The sequence below is a fragment of the Ischnura elegans genome, chromosome 11, assembly GCF_921293095.1.
Source record: "Ischnura elegans chromosome 11, ioIscEleg1.1, whole genome shotgun sequence".
Lineage (NCBI taxonomy): Eukaryota > Metazoa > Arthropoda > Insecta > Odonata > Coenagrionidae > Ischnura > Ischnura elegans.
Genome location: NC_060256.1, coordinates 86,072,146 through 86,099,020, shown reverse-complemented (window position 1 = coordinate 86,099,020; position 26,875 = coordinate 86,072,146). Strand labels below are relative to the sequence as shown.

Below are 26,875 nucleotides of genomic sequence, written 5' to 3'. Positions count from 1 at the left end.
GAAAGAGAAAGTGGGGGTTAGTAAGTGAAGAAGCACGGGTAATGCAGGTTTTTTTTGGTGGACAAAATGTTTCCACAGAACTATTCAAATATCCAGCGGCAGTCTTCCTTTCTAATGAGGTTAGGGAGCGTTTTTCGGGAGGCAGTCCGTAAATGGTGTCGGCGGCAGTGCGTCTTCTAAGCAGGCAGGCAACCGAGCGGGAATTGCCATAAACTAGGCTTCGGAGTGTGAAAAATATTTATAGTGGTTCATTTTCCTACTCACTAATTCAGGGATTCAACCCGGAGGTTGGTTTGGATAGGCGAAGGTAGAGCTCACCCTAGAAACAGCCACATACGCGTGAATATCACACAAGAAAGGTATAGGGGACAGTTCTTTTCCATAAGCCACCTCGCACTTCAAGGATTTTATTTGGGGATGCTCGATTGATTTACCATGGGATACACTACAAGGGAGCGTAATCGGTCTGCTTTTGTTCTTAACACTAGAAGGCCGAAGGGGTCAAATTTGACCCCTCGGCGTTTTTAAATTGCTGACGATTTCTTAATTTTTTTCTGATTGAATTGAATTTTTGTGACTTTTCATCTTTTATGACAAGACGTGAACACGGTGAATTTCATAAAAAACGGTTGAACGGTTAATTTGGAAATTTAACTTTTACCTTCGAGCCCGGAGGGGTCAAATTTGACCCCCTCCCTGTGATAGAGTTTTCAACGTTCCCATTTCTTTGCATCATAGCTATTATACTATAAATGTGTTTTTGAACTGTTTGAAAATACTCTAATGAAACACGATCTCATCTCTCTATACCTTCTAAGTCGTAAAAGTCCATATTTTACTCCTTAGCCACATCAACATGCTTGTTTTGCATTTCCTGTCTGATGTTTACTTGAAATATCAGTCACCGTGGTGTTTGAATTGAAACTTGATATTCGTTGAGTGTGTTCATACTTTCAATGTGTCTATTCCTTCAATTTGAAGCTTACTCATTCACAAGTCCGCGTCGTTGATTTTGAAATCTGATAGTTTTTTACTTGGCAGGCGGAGTGTTGACTGGCGAAGTTTTTTGATGCTTAGTGAGCGTCGATTTGAAACTTTGTCTCTGCGTGGTGATGGTGATTACATTTTCTCACATCATTTGTTCTCATATTTCTACTACCTACCATTCAGTGTTTGTTTCAAAAGCCAGTCGAAGACGAGCACTGTTGGAAGGTGGACTTGTCGACAGCGAACTTCACTCGTTGTCCGTGTTCTTAGCTATGGCTCGGAAAGGATTATCCCACGAGGAGCTTCTCGCAGCCTTACAGGACATAAGTGGAAATGAATCGGGTTCTGATTGTGGTTTAGGGGAAGATAGTGATTCGAGTAGCGACGAAGAACCTTTTTTGCTGACAAACCATTCCATCCCATCTTCCGAATCGGATTCAGATGTCCCCGATACAAGGTTGGAAGACAGCAGTGCACCCCCTCAGCAAGATCTAAGGAAAAATACTATTGAGCATGGTAAGTAATTTGAAATAACATGAGAATGTGATGTACTAAAAATAGTACTGGTAGATATTTATTTCTTTCCTTGAAATTATTTTTCAGAGAAAAGGAAGCTTTTAGAAGGAAGCAGGGGCCGTGCGGTTCGAGGAAGTAGGGGCCGCCGAGGGATCGGAGCTGTTCGGAGAGCAACGAGCCTACGAGGACATCTAAAAAGTCGTGGGAGTCGTGGAGGTTATGTCATGACGACAGCTTTAGATACCACGGATTCGCAAATGTGTCTCCCAAGAGGTAAAGAATCGGAGGGAGAAAATGGCATAGGTACTATTCTATATGCCGCTGATGGTAGTGAGTGGAGAGTAGTGCCCCCAAATGAAGGTCTTCCTGGGAGGCTTGCGAGACAAAATGTGTTCGTGGATAGGGCAGGACCCACAGCGCATGCCAAGCGCTTTATAAATGAAACTTGCTCGAGCGCCTGGAGGCTGATTATAGACGAAAAAATTCTCAGGATAGTAAAAAATTGTACCGAAACAGAAGCTCGAATGAAGCTTGGAGATCAAAATTGGTCTGTGACATTAGAGGAGCTAGATGCTTTTTTAGGAATTTTCTATTTGAGAGGAGTCCTCGGGGCCAAATCTCTTCCCATAAAATCATTATGGTCAGTGAAGTGGGGTTTGCCCTTATGCAAAGCCGCAATGTCTAGAGACCGTTTTCAAGAAATTTTGCGTTTTCTTAGATTTGACATAAAATCAACAAGGCCAAGTAGACTGGCTACAGACAAATTTGCGCTTATATCCGAGGTGTGGAGCAATTTCATTGAAAATAGTCAGGCATGCTACATTCCAGGGCCCTACGTAACAATAGATGAACAACTTTTCCCCACAAAAGCCCGTTGTCCATTTTTGCAATTTATGTCAAGTAAGCCGGATAAGTACGGGCAAAAATTTTGGCTAGCTGTGGATAAGGATAAAAAGTATATCATAAATGCTTTTCCCTATCTAGGAAAAGATGATTCCAGGCCAAATGATATGCGTCTCGGAGATCACGTGGTGCTACAGTTGATTTCCCCCTACTTAGGAAAAGGAAGGAATATAACTTGTGATAGTTTCTTTACTTCTCTTTACCTCGCAGAGACTCTGAGGAGTAAGAACACTAGTGTAGTTGGAACTATCAACAGATCTCGAAGGGAGATCCCTTCTGAAATCAAAACCTGTCGCATGCAGCTGCACGAAACTAGAGTTCTGAAAAAGGATAATGTCACACTCACCGTATATCAAGGCAAGAAAAATAAAAATGTTCTTATAGTAAGTACTATGCACCCAAATGTGACCGTTAATTTAGGTTCTAAACATAAACCAGAGACAGTTTTATTTTATAATGAAAACAAATACGGCGTAGATATAGTAGACCAAATGGCGAGGCTTTATTCAGTAAAGCCTGCAGCTCGACGTTGGCCTCTTCACACTTTTAGCAACATTCTGGATCTCGCTGGGATAAATGCTTGGATTCTCTTTAGAGAGGTAAACAATTGTAAGATCTCTCGCCGTAAGTTCCTTCTTACTCTCGTAGAGGAGCTAACAGCTGCTAACACCCTCGCACGTCAGGGGCCATCGCAGATCGAGGACGATGATAATCTGTGTGAAGCAAGCGCGAAGCGCAAGAAATGTCAAGTGCGTTTGAAATGTAAAAAGGATGCTAAGGGATTCCTAATTTGTAAAACTTGTAGGAAACATGTGTGCAACAAATGTATTTTTTAGAGCGAAAGGTTGTTACATGTGTGGGCTGTCAAAGTAATTGATTCTCTTCTAAGGATGCACAGCAGCTGAATTTAGTTCCGTGATGTATGGTTCCCCTTGAATGTAATCATGGCTTATAAAAATAAAAAATTGTAAAAAAGTATGATTTTTATTGTCATTTGAAATAATACTCAGTTAACCAATATAAAATATGTTTTTCTGTACTTGTAGTCTAAAAAGCGGTTAATAGTCTTGACAAATAACTGAAAAAAAAATTAAAATGAGGACCTGCTGGCATTCATGAGAAATAGGTTCTCACAAGAATAGTTTAAAAAAGAGAAAATGTTATAATAATACATCTGATTGGAGAATAAAGTCGTTATTTACAAGTATTATGTAATCCCTAATGAATAGCATAGCATAAATCCCATGAAATAAATGGATGAGTCAGAAAAAAATAAGGGGGTCAAATTTGACCCCTCCGGCCACCAAGGTTGAGCGAAATTGCCGTCCTCCTAGTGTTAATTTATATAACAATTACTCACAAGTTAGAAGTGACAACTGCATAGGTTGACAACGCTATCAGCTATCGCAAAATTGATGAAGGCTCTTGACATTGGCTACCAACGATTAGTCCAAAAAAAACACTCATGCCTTTAAGAGAAGAATGGGGCTTAGACAAAACCTCAGGATGTCAAATCACAGCATTGCCATTATTTCGAAGGCCATCTCTATGAATTTAACTGGGATAGACCGGAATGCATTATTATCACACAAATATCAGGGACTTAAGATAATTCAAACGTAATGCGGCGAACATATTTAGACATTATTTATAACACATCTAGGACTCGTTAATCATACTCTAAAAAACGTCTAGATTAGATATATGAAAGAGAGGTACCAATTTGAACTCGCCAGGCCACACATTGAGCACGCGGTAAGTATACGCCACAAACGGATTTAATCTGTGAGATTGGCCTTTCTCCTTTTCCCTCACTGCGGAGGGAAAACAAAATTCCTTAGCGTTAAATACAAGATTGAAATAATGGCATATTAGACGATGAAACATGCCATACGGAAAACGGTATCACATAAAATATGAAACTACTAATGGGTATCTAGTGCGATATATCATTCTACCTGAATAGCATAAGATTATTCCACACAATTCTTCGCGTATCGGAAATAACGCGGTGGATAAAGTCATAGTAAGCTGCTGCCATCTCTTAGAGTTTTCCCGAGCAACGTTGATGCTTCATGAATTTAGCATTGGTAGGTTATTCATGATTGTAGCATTGGTAAGTTATAGTTATGCAATTTATTGTTTATGGACGTGCGCAATTCAATGCCATTCTGCATTATGTTTGTCATAGAGTCTCTTTAGGATTTATATTTCACCTATGCATATTAATTATTTAAACAAGCCTCAGAAGATACATTGCATCATTCAATATTGATTAAAATTTATTCAAATAAATAAAATGCACTTATATCCTTTACGTTATACATACTATGCTTGCACGTAAAATAATATTTTCACCTTTAATTCCAGTTATTAACAAATTAAAGGATAATTTAGTAATAATAAACACCCAGTCTCAAAATCTGGCGTAACATTTCTATCTAAGATCGAGCCTAATGAAAACAAGGAACATGAACCTCCGTAATTAAGGTTTCAGCTATTTCATGCACGATTTTTTTAATCGAGAAATATTGGGCCATTCCTGAGGAACTCTAATAACGAAATCATTACATCAGTGACAGAAGGCATCTAATTGAAAAGTAAACACGAGTTATTGCAATTCCATTTTGTTTCCACCAGAAAATAATAAGAAAAATTTTGTGTCGAGGCCTTTGGACGAAAAATATCCACATTTCAGTTTCTCAGAATTTGTTATGCACCACTATTCTGCTACGAACTATTCCACTCCAAACATGCGAGAAATATTTGATTGCGAATCTTTAAAAATACTTGGAAGATTTTTATGAGCTCGAAATTTAAATTTTTCAATCTAACAGGATTAATTTCTTAGAACTAAAATTTTAACCGGTGGTGACTAACGTATAGACCATGGGTGAGGACCTAGCTGTCAGCAATACGGAATAACTTCAGATGCAATCGAGTTCCTTCTGCCCTCACTATGAGCAATCTATATTGCCTTCACAACGGTCATTATATTATTTCAAAATACTCAGAACAAATTAATACAGCAACTGTTTATCAGTAAGAAAATAAAGAAATATAGGAGCGCGTCGTCACAATTTTGACTGCCTAATTTCGAACTTGTGTTTACGATTAATTAAGTCAAATATTTTTCGCAGGAAAACGAATTCCTATGTGTATTTGTCAAGCTCTCTCCAAATTATCATTTTTGTGGGATGTGGAAGTAAATATTGGCTCTGAGATGACGTTCTCCGTATCGCTCTGAAAAATATACGTTCTTAATTACTATCTAAATTTTGAACGCAGTCTCCGAGGTTGCAGCACCTCCCATCCTAATTCGTTTAAAATTCTTCATGGACTTTCTGTTTTTGAAGGACCGTACCACTTAGTTCAATAAAAAAAATACTTGAGACGAAAAAGAAATCGAGGGAAAAAGCGCTAGCAGGCCATTGGAGTTTATGAAAACTCTAAAAATGTTGCGGGAGCATCGTGCTAAGGAGACTATTTTGAGCACTAAGAAGAGAAAACGGTATTAGAGAGGTAAAATGATGGCAGGAAACGCAGCACTTTAAGCTAGATAGGTTAATGAAAAATGCACACTGTAAAACTTTCTATCTTAAAGAGGATAAACCAACTGAAACATCAAACGGCTTTATACGCTTTACTATACTAAAAAACTTCCTTGAAATACCTGCGTACGGACATATTTAACTTTCAAATAGGAAGTATTTCATTCCATAGTCATCATAAATGACCGTGATTAGTGGTGAATGTATGTCGTAAAAAAAGAATATTGGAAATTACTACTGCACCAATGAGTAAGCCAAATTATAGGAAAGAGCGACGCTTTTTAAAATATTATCGGAAAATCACACGCATTAGCTTTATCATTTACCATTATTTACAATAGCACGGGCAATTACACACTAAAAGTCCTTGAGAAGTTCAAAATCTGTCTCCAAAATAAAGCATCGCATATTCGCTTTCACATGGTAAATCCACCGGATTTTCAATACTCCAAGGTGCTATTAAAAAAAATTCTTATTGGAGCAACCATATATCATTTTCAGGATCTAAAGTACGTTATGCCGATAAAGACAGAGGCAACTTTCTTAACGACTTTTTCATATTGAAATGCATTTCATTTTCACTAAAGGTCAATAATGCAAGTCTGGCTACGCATAGGTTCGTGAAAATTTTTATCTCAGCATATTAAATCGGAAAAGACCCAAATAACTGCTTTTATGTATGTTGTTTTGAGTGAATGCATTTCATTCACGCGGTTTTTTATCGGATATTAAGCTGATCCTTGCGTTTAGATTCGCATATTTCTTTATTTCACCATAATTGATTTTGAATTAAACTTGGTTTCAGCTACTCCTTCCATTTCTTTTCGCTTCAACTTCCTTTTCATTTTTATTCGCTCACTTTCTGATCCACAAAGAATCCCCTTTACTTGGTACGGTGGTGTTGGGTTAGAGTCCTCGCCTGCCAAACTGGAGGTCGCGGGTTCGAGTCCCGCCTGGGCAAGTTATCCCTATCCAGGGCATGGCTGTTTGTGTACGTTAAAGAGTTAATATGTTAATAGCCCCGATGTAAAAGGCCGTATAGAGCTATTTTCAATGGAATGGAAATAAATAAATAAACAAACAATTCTGTTAAGTTTCCCATTCCCTTCAGTATGTATTAAATTCTCTGCATGGTTAAGGGGTGAATTTACTGACATATTAGGAGAATAGGATTCAAATACGGATTTTAGCGCACGTGTCACTTACTAGAATGCAATTAACATGGTAGGTATCTTATCAAAACGATGCAAGGCTCATACACGCACAGGGATATATTGCAATACCCATCGCAGAAGTGGAGCAGACGGGGATAACCTTTATTTACACCGTCTCACATCGCCTCTGACCCCGAGTCAAGGAAAGCAGCCCTCACACGATCAAAAGCACTCGGCATATTAGTCAGGTTGGAGACGTATGAGGCCACAGCGAATACCTTATTGGTCGCAAGACACGCATATAAGACCCGCCGGCACGCTTTGGTTTCGTGCGACATGATTTCTCAAACAGCGCTTCAGGGATAGATAGCTTTGGATTGGCCGGATCGTCAAATGGGGCGGGAAGGTTCATCAAATGGAAGGGATAGTCGAATGCGGCGGGATGTGGAGGATTTCGAATGGGCCGTGCAATTTGTTCTCCTCTGAAGCGGTAGATTTCGCTTTAACTGCCGTAAAACCTCTCATTCCGAAGCCCGCGGAGGAGCACCTTAAGATTAAGGGGAATCTCACTCATCCTCATATACGGAAGAGACCTGACTACCTGCCTCTCAATTCCGTCCCGCCAAGCAATCAAGGGAGGGTTAGGGATGTTACAGTTATAGATGGCATTCCCCGAGACGGATGGATGGGCTTTGAGATGTGGAGGCACTCGCCTACAGTGGAATGGCTCATATATGATGTGAGCTGCTCTCAGTCATCGCGCCGAACTAATCGGTTTTAGTCACGCGCTGAATTAGGCGCAGCGGCGGCCAGTTTAGCCGAGACCGATTCAAATCAATATCATGACATGCTTATCAAAATGATATTACTGTTGTACTGTTTATCCCAATAGAAAATGATGGAGGCGTTGCAAGCTTGATGCTGGAGGAGGACACGTAAAGGGTGAGAAAAATGGAGGCATAATGAAAAAGAGGAAAAAAACGACACAGCGTGGATCACAGTACGCCAAAGGAGAGAAAGTTCTATTGGCCACTTCATTAGACAAAGCAGATACCTTGGAAACACAGCGGAAGGAAAAATTGATAGAAAAGTTCCCAGGAGACGATCATGGGGCAAAGATAATCAGAAAAACGTTTGAAGTAAAATAACCACAGCCATTACAATATGTTTTATATTTAAAAAAATGAAGCACTGAATGCATCTGATAAATATCAAGATTGCTTACTCTATAATAATTCCGTCAAACAGGACATGGGAAATGCGGAACACATCTTAAATATAATTTGAATCGTCCTGGCGCCAATAATTCTATCATATATCGTAAGGGCCAAGGGCTATAGATAGTAATCAAGTAATAGAGTAAATTCAGGTGTCGGTCTGATTTAATTATACATTTGACTTATTTATATATACATTGATTGAAAACCTACTTGAAACATGGAAAATAATATCTAAATACTAGGAAATGGACTAGAAAACTAACTCCTTAGGAATCAAATGATAAAACGCATCTATGATGAGAAAAAATTATCTGAGCCTATCTACAGTGCACAGCTATTAAACAGAGCGCACATCAGTGTATCGATAGAACGCTGGCACTGGATAAATAGGTACCTTCGTTCATACGAGTGCATAGATTCGAGAGATTTTCATCTCAGAGCAATTATTCGACTTCAGCATCGGGGTTGGAGTCCACTGCCAAATATTTCGTCCTCCTCCTCCAAACCCGTCAACGCGATGGGCAATTTCTAGTTTGGCACCCTCGTCGCCCGACCGGCGGGCCGCATGTCGCGGGCCGCCACCCAAAACACATTCCCCGGCGGCGCGGCCAAAGAGGGCGCGCGTAAATCACCGCTCCCCGCGTCGCGCTCTTCCATTGTTTCGGGGTCGTCATGGAGTTAACATATCCTCCGCGGACTTTCTGCCCTTTGTGAAAAACCAGCCGAACGTTGTGTTCCGGCCGTGCGCGCGACGAGTTTCAGCTCTTTCTCACAGCGCGCGGATCGTTTGTCCCGCTCATTCTTTTCACTAATTTCCAAAGCTTCCGCCGCCGCCGCAGCGGCACAAGCGTTGTTTATTGCGTCGGCCAGATTGTTGCCATGACGACGGAGCCACAGAGGAAAGCAAATATGTGCTCATGGCTCGGCTGGCTCATTGTTGCGATCACGGCTCCGAATTACGAACGAAGCGACAACGGAGCCGTCCACTTTGTTTTCTGCATCGCCTTTGAAAACGTCGCCGTGTGCTTTGTAGCTTCCCCACCAGAGCTCACTACTGTTCCACTGAACTGGTCGCGCGCCCGCTGAAGTGGTTCTAAGTCAAATGTAGGCACTACCTATTAAACCACTATGCCATTCTCGATTCCTCCATAATTTCCATAAGAATATGATTTGTACTAGTATCTCGTCACTTTTCTTCATAAATAACACTCTTTTAGTAAGATTTGGGAGACGAATTAATCATTTTTAGCCGTGTCAACTGAGGTTACATAAATGCATCAAGCTATTCTCACATCATCTTCCTTGCGAATATGGCGATAAACTGTTACTAAATATGTATTTTTATGAAATTACACTGTATAATGCAGAGCGAAGTCAATATATTTCCTCAAGTTTTGCACAAAATACTATCGATTAATAGATTTATGCAATACAATGGTACCCCTGCTAAAAATGCAATTATTAGCCCCGTCTGGTCTAGATTGACGCAAGGTCATTATACACTGGATGAGAGGAGTACTATGAATATGGATGATAAGTGTTTTATTAATTAGCTATCCTCTCCAATCTCTTTAAATCTTACGAAGGACGCGTTTGAAAATTTTGGCGATACATTTCACGCATTTTTTATATTACAATTTACGCATGTTATTACAAAACTTTATGACCTAGAACGTAAACAGTATGACTTCCTATGAAAGAGTCGCGGGTTCAAACATTGGGTGGGGCCTTCGTACATCCCAAGCTAAACGGGACTTGGCTCGGAAATAAAAAAGATAGCTCCTCTGTCTTCAACTTATGTGTACCTAACACTGGTAAAGACTCCAACGTATGAAGTTTGCCATGAAAAAATATATTTGACTAAGCCAGGATTCAAACCCGGGTCTCCCGATTTCCGGTCAGGTGTGTCAGCCAGTTACACCACGAAACCATTTTCTCAGAGTGAACTTCGGGACTTTTTTTCCTAACACTCCTGATCGCTAATCGGCAGATCCGGGTTCGAATCCCGGCTAAGTCAAATATTTTTTCGAATCCCGGCTAAGTCAAATATTTTTTCATGTCGAACCTCATCCGTTGGTGTATTTAACTTTGCACCCGTGCGCGTGACTGCGTACAAAGTCACTTGTTCCTGCAGTGCTTTGAGACACTGGGTTCAGTTGACGGCCGTGAAGAGAGAGCGAAGAATATACACTTGGGCTCTGCGTGCCCCGAAACGCATGTTCCTGTCTCTTTCCTGCTATCGTGTGAGTGTGTACCTTTCCTTTCATCCTTGTGTCCTCGTCCATTCCTTCTGTTGGTGCATGGTGAGCTGCCCCAGTGCCATCTATTGGTTACTCTTGTGGGCCAAAGCAAAGGGAGTTTACTGTGTATAAACCTCCGCCGGAATCATGGTAAATCTAAGCGTCCTGGTAGCGCAACTGGTAGAGCACCTGGCCGGCAACCAGGAGGTTCTGGGTTCGAGTCCCAGTCAGGCTTCATTTTTACCCTCTGATTTCTGGCTTTTTTTCCATCTACCACAGCACCGTTGTCCTCGTCCTTTTTCTATTACCTGTTCCTATCCCTTTCTTTCCTTACCTGTGAATTTATAACTACAAATAGATATAAAAGAATTTTATTTCAGATTTTACCGAATTTTTCATTTGGCTTTACTTCAAAATACATTTCAAAAATAGATCAAGATAGATGTTTTTAAGTGATAGTTGATCTATGATACGCAAAAATGACTGTCATACAGGCACAACTTGTAAAAACAGCTGTTGATAAAAATGTATTATCTTATTCGATTTATTAATTCAATTGACAGCAAATTCATTAAGAAATATTACGCTAATATCTATGCATATTCCTGTCATCATCATTCAAAAGTTTGAAAAATGAGATACAATGCAAAGATAAAACGTAGCTTAAATCATTTGACTCGACTAGTTGCTTTGCTTTACATAACCATAAATTTTTAGAGGTATTGCAATGCAATCGAGCCAGCCAAATGTCATGCAATATTTGGTGAAATTTGAAAATTATCACCATCCAGTGAAATCTATAATTCAAACTTTAATTTTAAGTTGAAACTAAGTCGGAGATATGTAAGGTAATAGTTTACAAATGTTTAACTCTCTGATAAGTTTTTTTACACATCATACTGCCAACTGATTTGTCGTAACTTCATAATTAATTTTACAAATTGTATGTCGCATTAATAAATTTAGAAACATTAGGCATAGATATCGATGAAATTAAGTAAAATAATTTGCAACGTCGCTTTTAAGTTTTCATCGATATCGTTTTTATACATATTATAGTTTTATTTATCAGAATTATATCATATTATCACTTCATTATTTCGATTCATTCACAGCACTATCATTAGCTTTGGTTTTTTATTCAGCATTTCTTACTGCAATTCTCGATGAACAATAATTTACCACATGCTACGGCCATGGCTTTAACTTGATTATCTCCGTGCGAGAATAAACAACATAAGTAAATTTTTGTACAAAAATCTGGTCGTTTTTGCTTGGACATGCAAGAACCGATCCATCATATATGGAGGAGATTTTGGAGGCTTCACTGAAAAACGTATTTCACTAAATAACAGGTGCAAATGGGTCTTTCAAAGACACATTTCAAAATGAATAGAAAGCAAAGATACGCATCCGTATTGTATTGAATGAAATTTATCCTAGTGTACTAGCAAAATTCCTTCCATTTCCCAACAATTTTTTAAATTTATGAAGTAAATTACCTAGGTAATGATATGAGGAGCCGAAAAATTGTTCGTTCAAGTAATATAATTATTGAGTAAATTTAAAGCTGATTTATTTTATTTTGACTTGAATGTAGACATGTTTAAGGCTGATACGCTTATAAATACTCCTCTACATCTCGGTGTTTTCCTGCTTGTCTTCAATTACTCGTTGTGGAAAGCTTTATTTGTCCGAGTTTATTCTCATTATTCTCAGCCTTTCTTGGTTTAACAAGCATCTGGAGCGGTTCCAGAATTAAACGGAAAAGGGTTTTAACAGAAATTCTTGGGCTGAATCTTTGCCAACTGTAAATGCGCTCCTAGCTTAGGGAGTATTTTTCAAAACAGGGGGGGGGGCGTAATCCGACATAACTTTAATTTAAGGTGGACTGGACGTTGATTTTGTCGCCTGGGAAAAAAAACACAGTTGCTTCTTCTTTCTCCCCATACCTGCATTCACTTTGCAGTTGAGGCGAAAACATCGCGATGGATTGAGAACTCACTTAGTTCAAACCTCGAAATTCAACAGTCCTTTTATTTTGATTTCCCCAGACCTAATATTTTTACAGTCCTATAGTTTATTTACCTACGAATTTCCAGAGCAACGCTATCATTTGGGTTATGAATATGTATGTATAATTTCTTAAATACGGTGCAGCTATGCCTTGCATTACCGTCAAACCGCCAATATGTTTATCATTAACCTCATATGAATTAATTTAAAATAGAGTATTGTCTACTTGAATACTAATGGCATAATATGGACTATAAATTCTAAGCTCAAATTCCATCAGATTTTTCTAATTCAGAAAACGAGAAGGGAATCGGATTTGTATTCACGAATAGAAGAGCTCACAACTTTTATATTATCTATGAAATATTGGTTCATTCATATGAATCTATGAAAACTATAAAAAAGAGGGGGAGCATGAATTTCACATTCAAAGACATATGTTGACGAAACATGGCTTACATCTTAGGCTTAGAACCTTTCGCTTTCATGAATTGAACTTTCTGATTCCTACTTCATAAACACCAGGGGATAACATTTCTATCCGTTTTTCATGCTGACTTCTTTTCTTCTGGGAGAACATGTTCAACAAAATACAAGCATGACATTTGTTTTTATAAGTAGCACTAAATGTAAAACATATGAAGAACGTTGCAGTGGCGTGAAAAGCCATAAGGTGATAACTAGATTCCTTTGCGTTTCCACCGATATTTAAATAATATGTAAGTATTTTCTTCGCTCTTCAAAACTTGGGAGAGAATATTTAGCTGGGTGGTGTGAATCAGAAGAATGGAATTTGATGAGAGCAGAGGAGCCTGGTTTTCCCTTACACTTCGGTGGTGGGAATAAAAACAAGCACCTCGGGCACAAAGAAGCATTATGGCTTAAAAGAAGGAGTAGGCTGGAGAGAGAGAGAGAGAGAGAGAGGCTGGAGGGGATGTTTTCTTCTTTCTCCGTTGATGTGTGGGATCGGAAAAAAACTGGTGTCACACAATTGCCATCCCAGGTATAAGCGATTTTCCCATTTTAAAGCTAGAACGTTAGGATGATGTTACTGCCTAAATAAACACTCTCAGCCTTCTTAGATACTTCAAGTAAATAGAGTGTAAAGAAACATTTCAATTCAGCAGGATAGAAATGTGATTTATGATACCTTCGACACGTTAACGGCGAAATGATACGCATTGAAATTGTTCACACAATGGTCGAAATAACGAATGTGAAAAGTAGTATTATGAGAAAAAAAGAATTTTTACACGAAGATGTAACCATAAACCGGGATATTTAGTTTCCTAGATGACGACTCCTTGTTATTGCAACCTGTTCGCTTTGCTATGCAATATCTGGTTCAATACTAATGGACTTTTACATCATAACATTAGATCACTTAAGGAAGTAGAGTCTGGCTCATTAATTGTAACACTTGCTGCATCATTATTTCAATTCCTTTTAGTTCAATCGCTGATAACCCCATTTAGACTTGCCGGAATTTAAATATTTACCATTCAAAAATCTAATTTGACCATAGATTCCCTTCACCTGACCGAAAACCTGCCCCAGTCTCTGAACATGGGACGAGTTAGCTGGTCAAAATATATCTCGGAACACTATTCCTCCATTACTTGAATCCCATCATAACTTAACCTTTACCCAGACACATCCTTATTTCTTGGATCCTCCAAGTTCTAGTAGCAAGCTAACGACGTGTAACTATGGAGTCAATCGTGGGAAGTGGAATTTTAGTGCCAAAATTTCAAACAGGAAAATCATTAGCCTAGACCGGGAGCAGAGCCCGAATCTTTCAATTATGCACCAGATCTTCTGCGACTTGCACTACAAAGGTTTCACCTCTCCTGAGCTACTCTTTAGGTGACTAGGATGTTTGTGCTATCAAGCCTAAAGTCACGAGGAGACAGACAGTGGCACGAGAAAGTGCCTCACTCTTGAGGTAAAAAGAGTCTATCATAATTAAATCGTTACACAACAAAATACGTTATCATAACAAAATCCTCCCACGGAAGTGAAAGGGTGTACCGGATGGATTTCGAGATGCTGATTACGAATATCTCACTGAGAAAGTTCCAGCACGTAAGGTTTTTTTGTCAGGGTACTGTTTCCATAATCGATTGAAAAATATTTGACTGACGTATTTTTGGTACTTAATATGTGTTTTCCGTGTTTGGAGTTCATAATTCTGAATTTTTATTTTAATCCAAGAGCTGTTACTAGGCTACATCCCAGGAACATTCTTTTCTCTAACTCAAGACCCCCGGAAACGTACCCACTCCCCTTGGTTTGCAAAGATTTGTCGTTCTACACTGCATACACTAAAACCTAGGCGTTATTGACGGATAAAGGTTTCGTAACCTACTTGCAATCATTCGTCGACTCCCGATTATAATCACACTACCATGATTCTGCAATACTTTGATTAGAATTAAATTGCAAATGCTGCGCCGAATTAAAATATATACCTCATCATTGAATTGAACTGTTAGGGATAATTCACTGAGATTAAAACGTAAGTTTCACCAACCGCGCTTCTTCAGTTGACGTGGTGAGGTAGTTAACATCACATTGCACTCATTGTCTGCCACAAGAGTTCGTAGACTTCTGTGCCGAGACGGCGAATCGTCCCTCATTATTCTAGCCAATTTCACCCGCCGCTAAGGAGACCTAGGAAGAAGTGGTGTTTCCTTTAAGGGAGGCCCCATATATCTACCTGTCACAGATGGCCGACTCTTTACTTTTTCAGCTTACAAAAAGATGTTTCGACAAAGGAAAGAATGAAGGTTATTGTTAATTGAATTCCTTTTCATGGTATAACAGCCTGATAAAAGAGACGCATCATTCCAGATCATATCAAATAAAATAATAAGAGTTTCCCGTGAACTTAAATCATGATCAGCCACGTTCTTTTGTATGGATCCCAATCATGTAGTACACGGAACATTGACCTGCATGGATTTGCGATACTTTAAAAAAGAATACTAAGAAAGCTTTTAGCTCTGCCCTTTCGAAACAGGAGAAGGAAGAAAACGACATAAAGAATAATTATAAAATATCCATAAAGAACCGAAAATTATAGGAGTGGTAAGTTGTAGGAGATTGGAATATGCTGGACATGCAATTAGAGTGAGTCGGGAAAGATTTTCTAAGATGGCTATGGATATGACAATACTCGTAGAAAGGGGACCAGTTGGGAGACGCCGCAATCGATGGATGGATTGAGTAAGAGAAGATTTGCAACAGCTAGAAACATGGCCGAGGCGGTGGAACATATCAGAGGACAGAAGATAATGGAAAGCCTTATTTGTATCATCGCACGGTCCTCTGAGCCTGATCCCGTAAAGTAAGTAATCACTCCCGATCAACTGATCTGTGACGTATTTCTGGCTTAAACCATGCGATATCATATTGAAACTTTCTTAGTGCATTAGAGTATACCTGATTTTAAATTTTTTCCGTGGATCGGCAACTTAACGGATACCTACGGCGCATCTTCAGATAACTTTTCGGTGATGATGATAGCATGCCATAGTTACCGCATTCCTGGTTGGTACCGGCTGAAAAATTCCTCCGAGGAAAAAGGAGAAGAATTTTTCGGCCAGATCGGTAAGGCGGGAGACTTTTGTTTTGCCTGCAGCAGTCAGATGGAACGGGGCAGAGGGAGATTGCAGATGACGGGCCGAGGGTTTTCAAGGAACCACAAAAAGACGAGGGGAAAAGGACAGCTATCTTGCGAAAGCAGTCCAAAGCGAAAACATTATCGATTGGCCAACCGGCGGAATTCTCTTGGAGGATCTGATATTGTGGATGATAGGAATTCCTTTTTATTCCATTTCCTCTTTTCTACAAGAAGAGAAGCAAATGATAAAAAGAAAAAAGAAAATACATAATGGCATTCTGGAAAGGCTGAGGGATAACGGATACAAAGTTGGTATTCTTTTACCATATTTTCCTTTTTATCCTTCCGGAAAAGGATTCTTTAACTTTTTGTTCCCATCTTCCTTGCGTGTTTCTTTTTGGTGATACATAATATCATTGCAGGTAAAATTGCGCCATATTTTAATTTATTATTTAATTTAAATTCCTCCTTATCCTCTGATTTAAATTCATTCATACGTGCAAAAGGGAATTAGTGCTATCGTCACAGAAGTTCTGTCATTTGCGAAGTGAAACCTCATCTGCAGTAAGAGTAAATCCTTTATTAGCAACCAGACACTCATATTTTTGAAAGTCGCATTTTATTGCTACCTCAAATCAGTAATAAAAATAACTGAGGTATGGAACATGTAAGGTATGTGGAAGCACATCCTGAGTGAACTAAAAAAGAGATGGAAGAAAGGAAAATTAAAAAAAAAAAAAGTTTATTACATATCGCAAACATCTTTTAGACGGTTTAGACGCCACGTACACTAATAGTTCACCGTGAGGAACTGCAGTTTAATTGAAAATGACCTGACGGCCGGAACGCGTTATATGGTATGCGATGATCTTGTGGAAAAGGATTTTTTCCATTATTAATTTTCGCTAACTCTACTTAGGAAGTATAAGACATCACTGTCCAAAGTACATTACGCAATAATATAACATAATTCCGGGTGTTGCCCTACGCATAAAATGATCAATAATATTAAAACAGAGGATTTATAAATAGACGTTAACAACAAAAAAGGAAACAATATAAAATCCTTCAGTATGAATTAAAATTCCTATAGCTATTCTCTTGCGTATTCTCTCAGTATCATTGTGCTTGGACTAAGATATCGGCAAAATGAATGGTACTGTCACTATAACGCTGCTTCTTGATAATTTAGGGGTTTCCTCATTTTCGCTAACTCAATTTAGTAAATTTATGACACCACTTTCCGAAGTACAATACGCTATTATAAAATATCATCCCAGGCGTTACCCTACGCATGATTAAAAATATTAAAACTCAGGATTTATAAGCAGTTTATAACGATAGAAAAGGAAAAACAAGCAACCCTCCAGCCTGAGATAAAATCCATATGTAGTTGCTCTTCCGTTTCAGCACCATTATGTTTGGACTGAGAAATAAGCAATATCAATGATCCCGTCTCCATAACACCGCTCTTTGATCATTAAAAGACCGCTTACGGTCATCTTTTCCGATGGAGTGCTCATTGAGGGCGGAGGGGAGCCTTTGATCTCTCCAATCGAGATCGGTCGCGAGGAATGGGCAACTAATTTGCAGAATTGACGAACTAATACGCTCTTCAAGGCTGCGTGATGGATAGGATCATGGCGGGATGCGACGTTTAACGTTTGCGCACGAGCCGGATAATCACTATTTGGTCTCAGTATAGCACAAAGGCTTTTGAGCTATCAGTCGTTAATGATGTGCACAGGGATGCAACAAGCTCAACCTAAAGTTACATATACACGTACTTCCTTTATGCGCTCAGGAGTATGAATAAATCCCTCAAGGTTGTAGGCAGAGGAATTAATTCTGGTAAAACAAGTATTATATTTAGATAGCGTTATGTTCCTGGATATATCACCATGGAATAGTAAGGTCATTTACAGTATTACATATGTTCTGTTTCTAATGTAGTTTTAATAAATGCCTGGTGGCTTTAGATATAAGAGTTTATTCTTGTAAAACACGTGTTATATTTAGATATTGATGTATTGCTCGACGTATCACCACGTAACCATAAGGTCATTTCCATTAATTCAGGTATGAAGTTCCTTTTATGAATTAATGTAAAAGAGATAGTGAATGCGAAAAAACTCTGTGAACAGAAAAAGAATGGCACGGTAAATATTATTATTAAGTCGGAACTTGGTAAGAAGAAAAAAATCTCTGTATCCATGATGTCATTGACATAAAAAACCGCAACGGATGATAACGAAAGAAGGACTCACAATCCTTTTAAGATGAAGATGGTATTTACTTCAAAATGACTCGTTTTAAGGGAAAACCATAGCATGTGTTTAATAGCATGTTCATCTCTACTGCTGACTTTAATATCATAGCGTATCATAGTTTGAGGAAGTAAATACATCATAAGTAAAAGTGATTGTTAATCAATTAGAAAACTTCCTGGATAATTATTTCACTTTCTTAAAATTCAATCAATGATTCGATGACCCAATGTTAAGCTAGCGGAATCAAATTTATAGCATTTCAAAAACTATGCATTTCACATGGATTTGAATTCTTTAATTGTAAGAAAGGGACTACTAAGATTTCTAAAATATGGGAAGAGCTAGCGGTTTACACATATCGGCGGAATACTACAGCTATTGACCATAGCTATAGCCAAACATGGATAGCGTAGTGCCCTGTGCAGCGGCTCGGAAAGCCTATGGGCCGTGATTCAATTCCCAGTCCGGGGGAATTTTTTTCTTATGGCTTTTCACGAATTCAGTGGTTAATGCCTAAGAAAAAAGAAACATCCGTTTATGATCTATGCACTACTTGGGACTACACTACTACTCAGGGTAAAAAAAGGAATCCTTTTATTCCTAAGGCTATCTTATACTCCAAGAATTTCCCAATAATGATTTTATCATTGTTTCTACAATGATTTGAATATCTAAATTATGCGCATGATTATCTGTGGCGTATTTATTTTTGAAGTGGGAGTTTAATGTGCTAGTTTCGTCAATGTTTTCAAAGACATGCTTAACATCTTTATCAAGTAACGAATGTACACTTGAAAGATTTATCTGAAGCTCTCTCGCTTAGGATCAAAAGATTTACAATTATCTTCTAGTTATTCCCAGAGTACGTAATTTAATGCGCAGGTGGTTAATAATGGTAAGAGATTTAGATCAAGCCATTCGGAAGATCCCCTGAGGGTAACGACGTAGCTGTTCTTCGAAATGTCGGGAGACCCGTTGGAGAATTCGAGAATACCGTCTGCGGCTAATAATGTTGTTCAATGGCTCCTAAACAGCCCTCATTCACAGAAGCGCGGTATAACCGCCAATAGAAAATTCTAAATACAGCTTACTACAACAATATTCGTGCCCATAACTGTGATAAATGGTATAATTTATGCCTTCAGAGCTTAATTAACATTTCCATATAGTTAATATCAAATCAATGTAAACAAATATCGTTTATAAAATAAACTTATTTAAGTCTCATCTCATAGTACAGGTTTTCTTATGACGTTTCACGACCCCTTCTGGTCTCTTCTTTAGAGGTGATTGGGCTGCTTCCGGTTTGGGTTGAAATATATACTCTTCAAGTTGGTGGGTTGGGTGTGGAATGGAGAATGTGCAAGGGGTGGAGTTTGAGGAGGATAGTCTGTTGAAAACAGTCAACCAGGAAATGCTCAGCTGGAGGCCGCAATCTCCGTTGAATTGTGTTTTTGATTTCGGATTTCCATCACCTATCGGAACAGCCGAAGTAGGGTCACGCCACGGTCAACAACTTTAAAGTTAACATTCCCTCTACAACACCCAAGCCATCAACTTGAAGAATATATGTTTCAACCGACATCGAAGGCAGCCCAATCACCTCTGAAGAAGCGACCATCAGGTGTCGCAAAACGTCGGGATATAATGTGAACTACCTTATGAGACCTGAAAAAGGTTTTTTCTAAAAAAAACTATTTTCATCAATAGTCGTACTCAAAACTGTAATAAACGGTACGAAGTATGCTTGCAGAATGTGGTTGACATTTTCATGTTGCCCATATCACAGCAATGTAAAGACAAATCGTTTAAATGTTCCCTTATATCTCGCTATTTGTGAAATATCGGTCAATGTTCTAATTGAATTATATTTTACTCATTGGTCCTCTTCTCGAGGCCAATGAAACTAATATTCCATCATCTAGTATGAATAAGAATCGATGAAATTGGACTCGTGAATCATGAATCTATTTAAAAGAATCGGAGTCGAAAAAAAGTGGAATCGACTCATCCCTAGTGTTTAGATGGAACGGAAGAGAGTAAGCCTTAACTTACTTCTTAAAAACTCCATGGTAACTACCTCAATCGGAGGAATACTTAAATAAAAACTACTCACCGGTCCTCTTCTCAGGGTCCCTGAACGTGACTTCGTCGAGCACGACCGCTTGGCTGCGTCCCTTGGAGTTGACGGCGAACACGGCCACCCGGAAGGACACGTCCGGCTCGAGGTCGGACAGCGTGAACGAGGGCCTGTCTGCAGTGATGGACATGAGCGGCCGACCGCTTCCATCCTCCGGCTTCGGCTGCCGAGGCTGCGGCTGAGGGTGCCGCGAGGCGTCGTGGTGCTGCTCCGTTGCGGATGCCGCTGCCGTCGAGAAGGAAGCCGCACCCGCGTCGGAGTCAGGGTCGTCGGGGTCGGGGGCGGCCGGGTGCAGAGGCACCACCACACCCGGGATGATCTCGTCCAGCCCCTCGGCCTGCGAGTACAGCTCCAGAAGGAAGCGCTGAGGGAGGCCTCCGTCAAAGCCGGGAATGCAGCTCACCTCGACCGATGTGCTCGTCTGGTTGAAAAGGGTGCAGTTCCGGACTGGGAACGGCTTGCCTATAGAAGTATAGATAAAGAAAAGTCGTATCAGCATGATTCTGCTTTTTGTAGGGTACATGTTTGAGAGGGCGTTCATATCCGTTCTCCAAAACTTCGTATTAATTCACCAACCGCGGTAAAATGGACACGTAGGAAGGAGGACGGGGTAAGACTGAAGGATTAGGAGACGTGGGCATGGAGAATTCCACCATTCATGAAAACTTATCACAAGAAGACCAAGGCAATGCGGTTGAGTTATTATTACTATTACTATTTGGGGTAAAACCAGTAAGATACATCAAATAAAAATATACAGTATACAAAACCGGATCATCAAAACGATTGCTTACAACAACAAAAAATATAATAACTTATCAGCGAACTCAGACTCTCATGATATAAATAATTTGTATAAAACCCTAATAATACTACCACTTGAAAAATTTCTGACTTATATTTCATTAATAGATAATTATCTTTCAAACAAATATAAAACATTGAAAGACAATTTTCATAAAATGGGAAAACGAAATGTATACCAATATAAAATCCCCAAATTTTTTAATGAATGTGGTGAAAAATAATGATGGTTAGTGTACCTAAACTATTTAACAAAATTACCAAAGGAAATGCATTGTTTAGATACATATTCGGCTGTTAAAAGTAAACTTTTTAATTTTCTGCTGGACTATAATTTTAATTTTAAGGCAATATGAGTATTTTTATTGTTTTTAAAAATGTTTTAGATGTTTTAACTACTTGCAAATGAATTATGGAGTACCCGCTGATGAATTGCGTTGAGGAATTTACTCGTGATATGACAGGTTGAAATTATTACAGCCTTTTGCAATTTGATGTATGTATTTGGATGAAGGTTGACTATTTTGAAACTGTTTTGTATATGTTTTGGGATGATATCGGTAGCTGAGATGACAATTGGAGCTATATAAACCTGTTCCATATTCTATGTTCTTTTTATTTCTGTTGCCAATTCTTGGTACTTATTTATTTTTCCGGCTATAGCCTTTTCAATGTTATGCGACAGTGGCACAGCAATATAAACTATGTGACAAGTTCTGTATTTCTTTTCAATCAGCATTATATTATTAGCTTTAATTTTATCTGTTTGGATAGGCAAATTGTAGTAAATTTTAAATGCGCTGTTTTCAAGCACTGTTTCGGGGTGGTACTCATAGTATGGGGTCTTGGTATCTATTAACTTGTGTTGGTATGCCAGTTTTTGGTGGATAATTTTTGCTACTTGATTATGCCTTATCATTATTATTATGGACATTGAAATAATTTATTGAAACTTTTTTGGCACTATTTCCATGGAAAGATTTATGTACCTCATTATTGTTATTAAAATATTCAGCATATCAAAGTTGGTATGCAATAAAGCACTTTGCCAATCACCCTTGTCCTTCCGCCCATACAACCCAAACTTCCCGTTTAACTTCATAAAAAAGACCCAACCCCTTTCATTCTGTCCAAATATCCTATTCTCTTCCTTTCTCTCCCTCGTTTACCCAGCATAGTAATCTCTAACACCGTGTTCAACATCCTCTCTACACTAAGTACTCCCTCCATCCATATCTTCTGTCTCCTATGATTATGAAGTTACATCAGAGCCATTATCGATGGATAAGTTCTAACAACACGTACCTCAAAAATAGCAACTTTTCAGGAGAGGAAGAAAACGATTTATTTTTTAATTGCATGTAATTTTAATTTAAATTAAAACCAAAAATACATAAAACTGAAATAGAAGCATCCATTTGCAAAAACATAGTTGTTTTTTGCTTCGATTTTATTTTTTTATTAACAAAATTAATAATATTAACTCAGACCGGGCAAATTTTGAGATACGTGTTGTTAGAATTTAGCCATCGATATAGTCATTCTCCCGATAGAACTCCCAGTAAGAGGACTGAAACGTTGGTAGGAAATGAATCAGACGCAGAAAGAGCTGGAAGAAACAGCTATTTAATGAAGCCATGGCCGGTGTCGATAAATATTCTCTGATACACGCAAGTAGTAATTTTTATTTCCCTCTCACGCACTATTGTTTCGAATACAAATGTCATTTCTACAGGTCTAGGATGATAATATTAAAGTTACATTTGTATTCTTTAATAAGGTTTAAGTGACGTACATGAAACGCATCTATTCATTTTCAAGTTACAGAAATAGGGAGTATTGTTCTTGAGATCATAAAACAGCTGAGGTTAAAATGACCAAGGTGGTAAGGTAGCATGATATAAATATGAAAATTGTTTTTAGCAAAGCTTAACATATCAAGGTCGCTTTTATGAAACCAAAGGACATTTCTCTTGTTTTTTATTAGCACCAAAAATTATTATACAACTCATAAACGTCGTTATATAAACTATTTTGTGAGTTTGGTGTCATTTATGCGCTGGTAACATGGTCGGCTATATGCGACTGCAGGTGAAGAAGGTAGAGAGCTATTTTCCATTGAAATGCATTTTAAGTCATTGTGTCAAAGTAAATGCTTGTTTTGTAGAACAGTTCCGAAATGAAAATTGCTTTGCGTCAGTAAAACATGTAAATAAAACGCTTGGGCAAAATTTCAGTTTGAGGCATCAATTCATCTCAAACTATTTTCTTTAACCTTTGTGCTAATTTATGATGGAAATAAAACGAGGTGGTAGAGCTATTGACATTTTTTACTAGATAAGAATCAAATTAAATGACTATGGGGGCTGTACCTACTAGGGATGAGCTATTTAGTGAAATCTCACTATTTTGTCTGCTGCAGTGAAAGCCAAATGAGGAATATAAAAATTCTTACCCAAAGATAACATGACGCGAAAAAAATGCATCCAAAATATTGAAAGAGCATGGTATAGCATTTTGCTATGCAGAAGGCAAACAAAACATATTAAAAAGAAACATTTGATGTATGTCAAGCCCTTAGAGGAAATAATATTAAATATTATTTATTTTGGTGATATTATTGATTAACAAGGAAATTTTCTTTTCGTTAATACTCGAGAAAGCCGTCCGTATTCATGCGTAAAATTCTTGGTCCGCGTGAAATTTTGCAGAACTCCTAGACCAATGTTAAAGAAAGGGATCAAATGGCGTACTCATTTTCCATACACCTGGAAGTGAGGCCCATCTCCTTTCCCTACCATCACAAACCAATCATTTTTACTAACTTGATCAGAAAATTCGACGGATGGTTCATAAACAATACATATTCAATGTCAAAAATGCAGAAGTAAAGGAATTAAATTCAGCTGAATGAGAGGATATTAGGACACCATTATTATTGGAACTACTAGCAAATAAAGAATAAACTACTACTCGCAAATATCATATGCCATGTGAATCTCTTAGAACAAATGGTTCAGATGGATACTTTAATTTCATTTACTTCATTTCTTGCTCCTGATTTACAAAGGATGAAACATTGCCGATTGAGTAAGATTTTGTTAAAGATAAAACTTACGTATTTCAACTTCAATAACTATAATTAACTTAAATAGTATATAATATAAATTTAATTGTATGGCACAAATACTATTCAATCAAATAAATGAACAATGAAGTATGCATGTGCAGTAACGTGACACAAAGCTATGGTTAGGCAAAGAAAATAGGAGATTACAGCATACATGGAAATTGCATTCATTGAATAATCAAGCTAATTTAGAGCAGTAAAAACGGTTTCAAATAAAAAATCTGATGATGATTTTTATCACTCTTCAGGAGTATTTTGGCACATGCACAAGAAAGAACTTTATGGAGTTGCAAAAGCGAAGTGTTGCGTGGTGTAAATACCATCCATCGCGAATTCCTCACTTTTTCCAAATATTCTACCGCTAAATCTACCGATTTTATCGGTTGGTCTTGGCAAATAAAAATCGTGTGCCCCAGATATAAATTTACAAAAAATTGATCATAAAAAATTAAAACTTCCCAGTTGAAAATTAATTCAAATTTTTGATGAAATTTGACATTTTTAAAAGATTTGTTGTAATTGCAAAAAGGTAATTAAAAAAAACTTAAATTGGATAAACAACGAAGGATAAAGCTAGGGTTTTCGACCGAATCCTTATGAATTGCACCGTTCATAATATTCTGCACACAGAATCCTACGCGCATGATAGCTTAGCACTGGTCGAGGATTTAATTTGCTTGGAAGTCACGGGCGTGCGGCGCTAGTAGTTTTGCTGGACCGCACAGCGGCAATGCGTGCCCTAACTCGCGGATATTCGCTCGGAAGCGGATCTGCACGGAATTGCAGCGCAAAATCGACTAAATGAAAACGGGCGCAAACGCTGTGAGCACTAATCAACGTAGGAAACTCTGATGATGATTTTCAAAAAAATAGAAATCGCATCTCCCCGAAACGGAATGTGAATACAAATGCGAGGAAATATTAGTTGTACGCTCGCAATGAAATTTTCATCTCGATTCAGAAGGATTTGCCACACTTGTACAAGAAAGGACTTTATGAAATTTTGAAAAGAGAAAAGTGTTACGTGGCTGCAATAGCATCCTAAGCGGGTGCCTCTCTTTTTCCAAGCATTCTACCGCTCAATTAACCGATTTCATCAGTTGGTCGGGGCAAATAACAATATTTTGCGCCAGAGAATGGAGACATCAGATTTGCGAAAACCATGGATAATCTGATTTTGGATATCGACTAATTGAAGCTTTTTTTTCGCGTTTTTAGAATGTGCGTTTGCTCTTTCCTTTTAAATATATTCATCCTCATGAGATAAATCTGAAAAATAAATGTAAGCTTGATGATTAATTTTATGAATGATGATATAATTTTAAAATGCATTTGATAGTAACTAGTGCGCCAAATAAAAAAACTAATGATTGGTTAATATTTCTGCTGTCGCCAGGAATATAAATGGAAGAGGAATAAAGTCATGGGAGCAAGTCTTTTGTAAAGTACGTTACCTCTACAAACAAACAGTATTTGTCTACCGTACTCCTTAATATTTTCAATGCATACGGATTTTATTTTTAAAAATTCGTTGATATTAAAATATAGGGTTAATTTAAGGTAAAAAAAATGCATTTTTAAGGAAGTAATCAAAGGACGATTCATTAAATATGGAAGAAGTAATAATACTAAGGAATAAGCAAAGAAATTAATAAGCATTATAAATCATGATGAGTCTGACGGCGAAGGGAATGCTTGACCAACGAAATTACTACATTCAGTCGTACCGATAGTAGCTAGATTGAACTAGCATTTCCTCACTTTCAAACTAGCATTTCCAGACACAATGGTGGACGTGTAGGCAGTTATTTTTCACAAAAATGTTGACTGAAAACTAATTGTCCGCATACCTCAAACATTATAATATGTTATACTGCATATATAATTTCATAAGTTTACTATCATTGTTGAAGTAACTCCATCACTTTGCGTGACGCCTACAGGCAAAATTTCGTAGGAGTAATTGCCAGCCCTTAATTATTATGCTGGGAAGCCCAATTTTTAATATAGTCTTGCTTAGTTAAAGGCAAGTAATTTCCAGGGGTCTGCTTTAGGAGCTAACCCCCCGAAATATATTTCCATTGTGGCGGCTACCCGTGCTTACTTTAAATATTTAATAATCCCATGCATTTCTTTAATTTACTTAGTTAAAGGGATTGTAAAAGTTACTGCTTAATTCCCGCTAAAACTTAATGAAAATCATTGAACTGACCAGTGCTGACCACTTGTGATGGCCACCCGCAATGCATCTGCTGAGAAGGCCACCAGCCCATCTATATCTAACTTGACAACCAAATCTAAATTGACAACAAAATATCA

The 26,875-nt window shown here is 38.1% G+C and overlaps 1 protein-coding gene across 1 annotated transcript in view; it reads right to left on the bottom strand.

Moving 5' to 3' along the window:
- The window catches only part of LOC124167659 (neural cell adhesion molecule 1-B-like), a 282,959-nt gene that overhangs the window by 34,044 nt on the left and 222,040 nt on the right, over positions 1-26,875 (bottom strand). Inside the window, exon 10 of the mRNA XM_046545643.1 lies at positions 20,599-21,084. Coding sequence (XP_046401599.1) covers positions 20,599-21,084 — 486 coding nt within the window. The remainder of the gene's footprint in view (positions 1-20,598; positions 21,085-26,875) is intronic.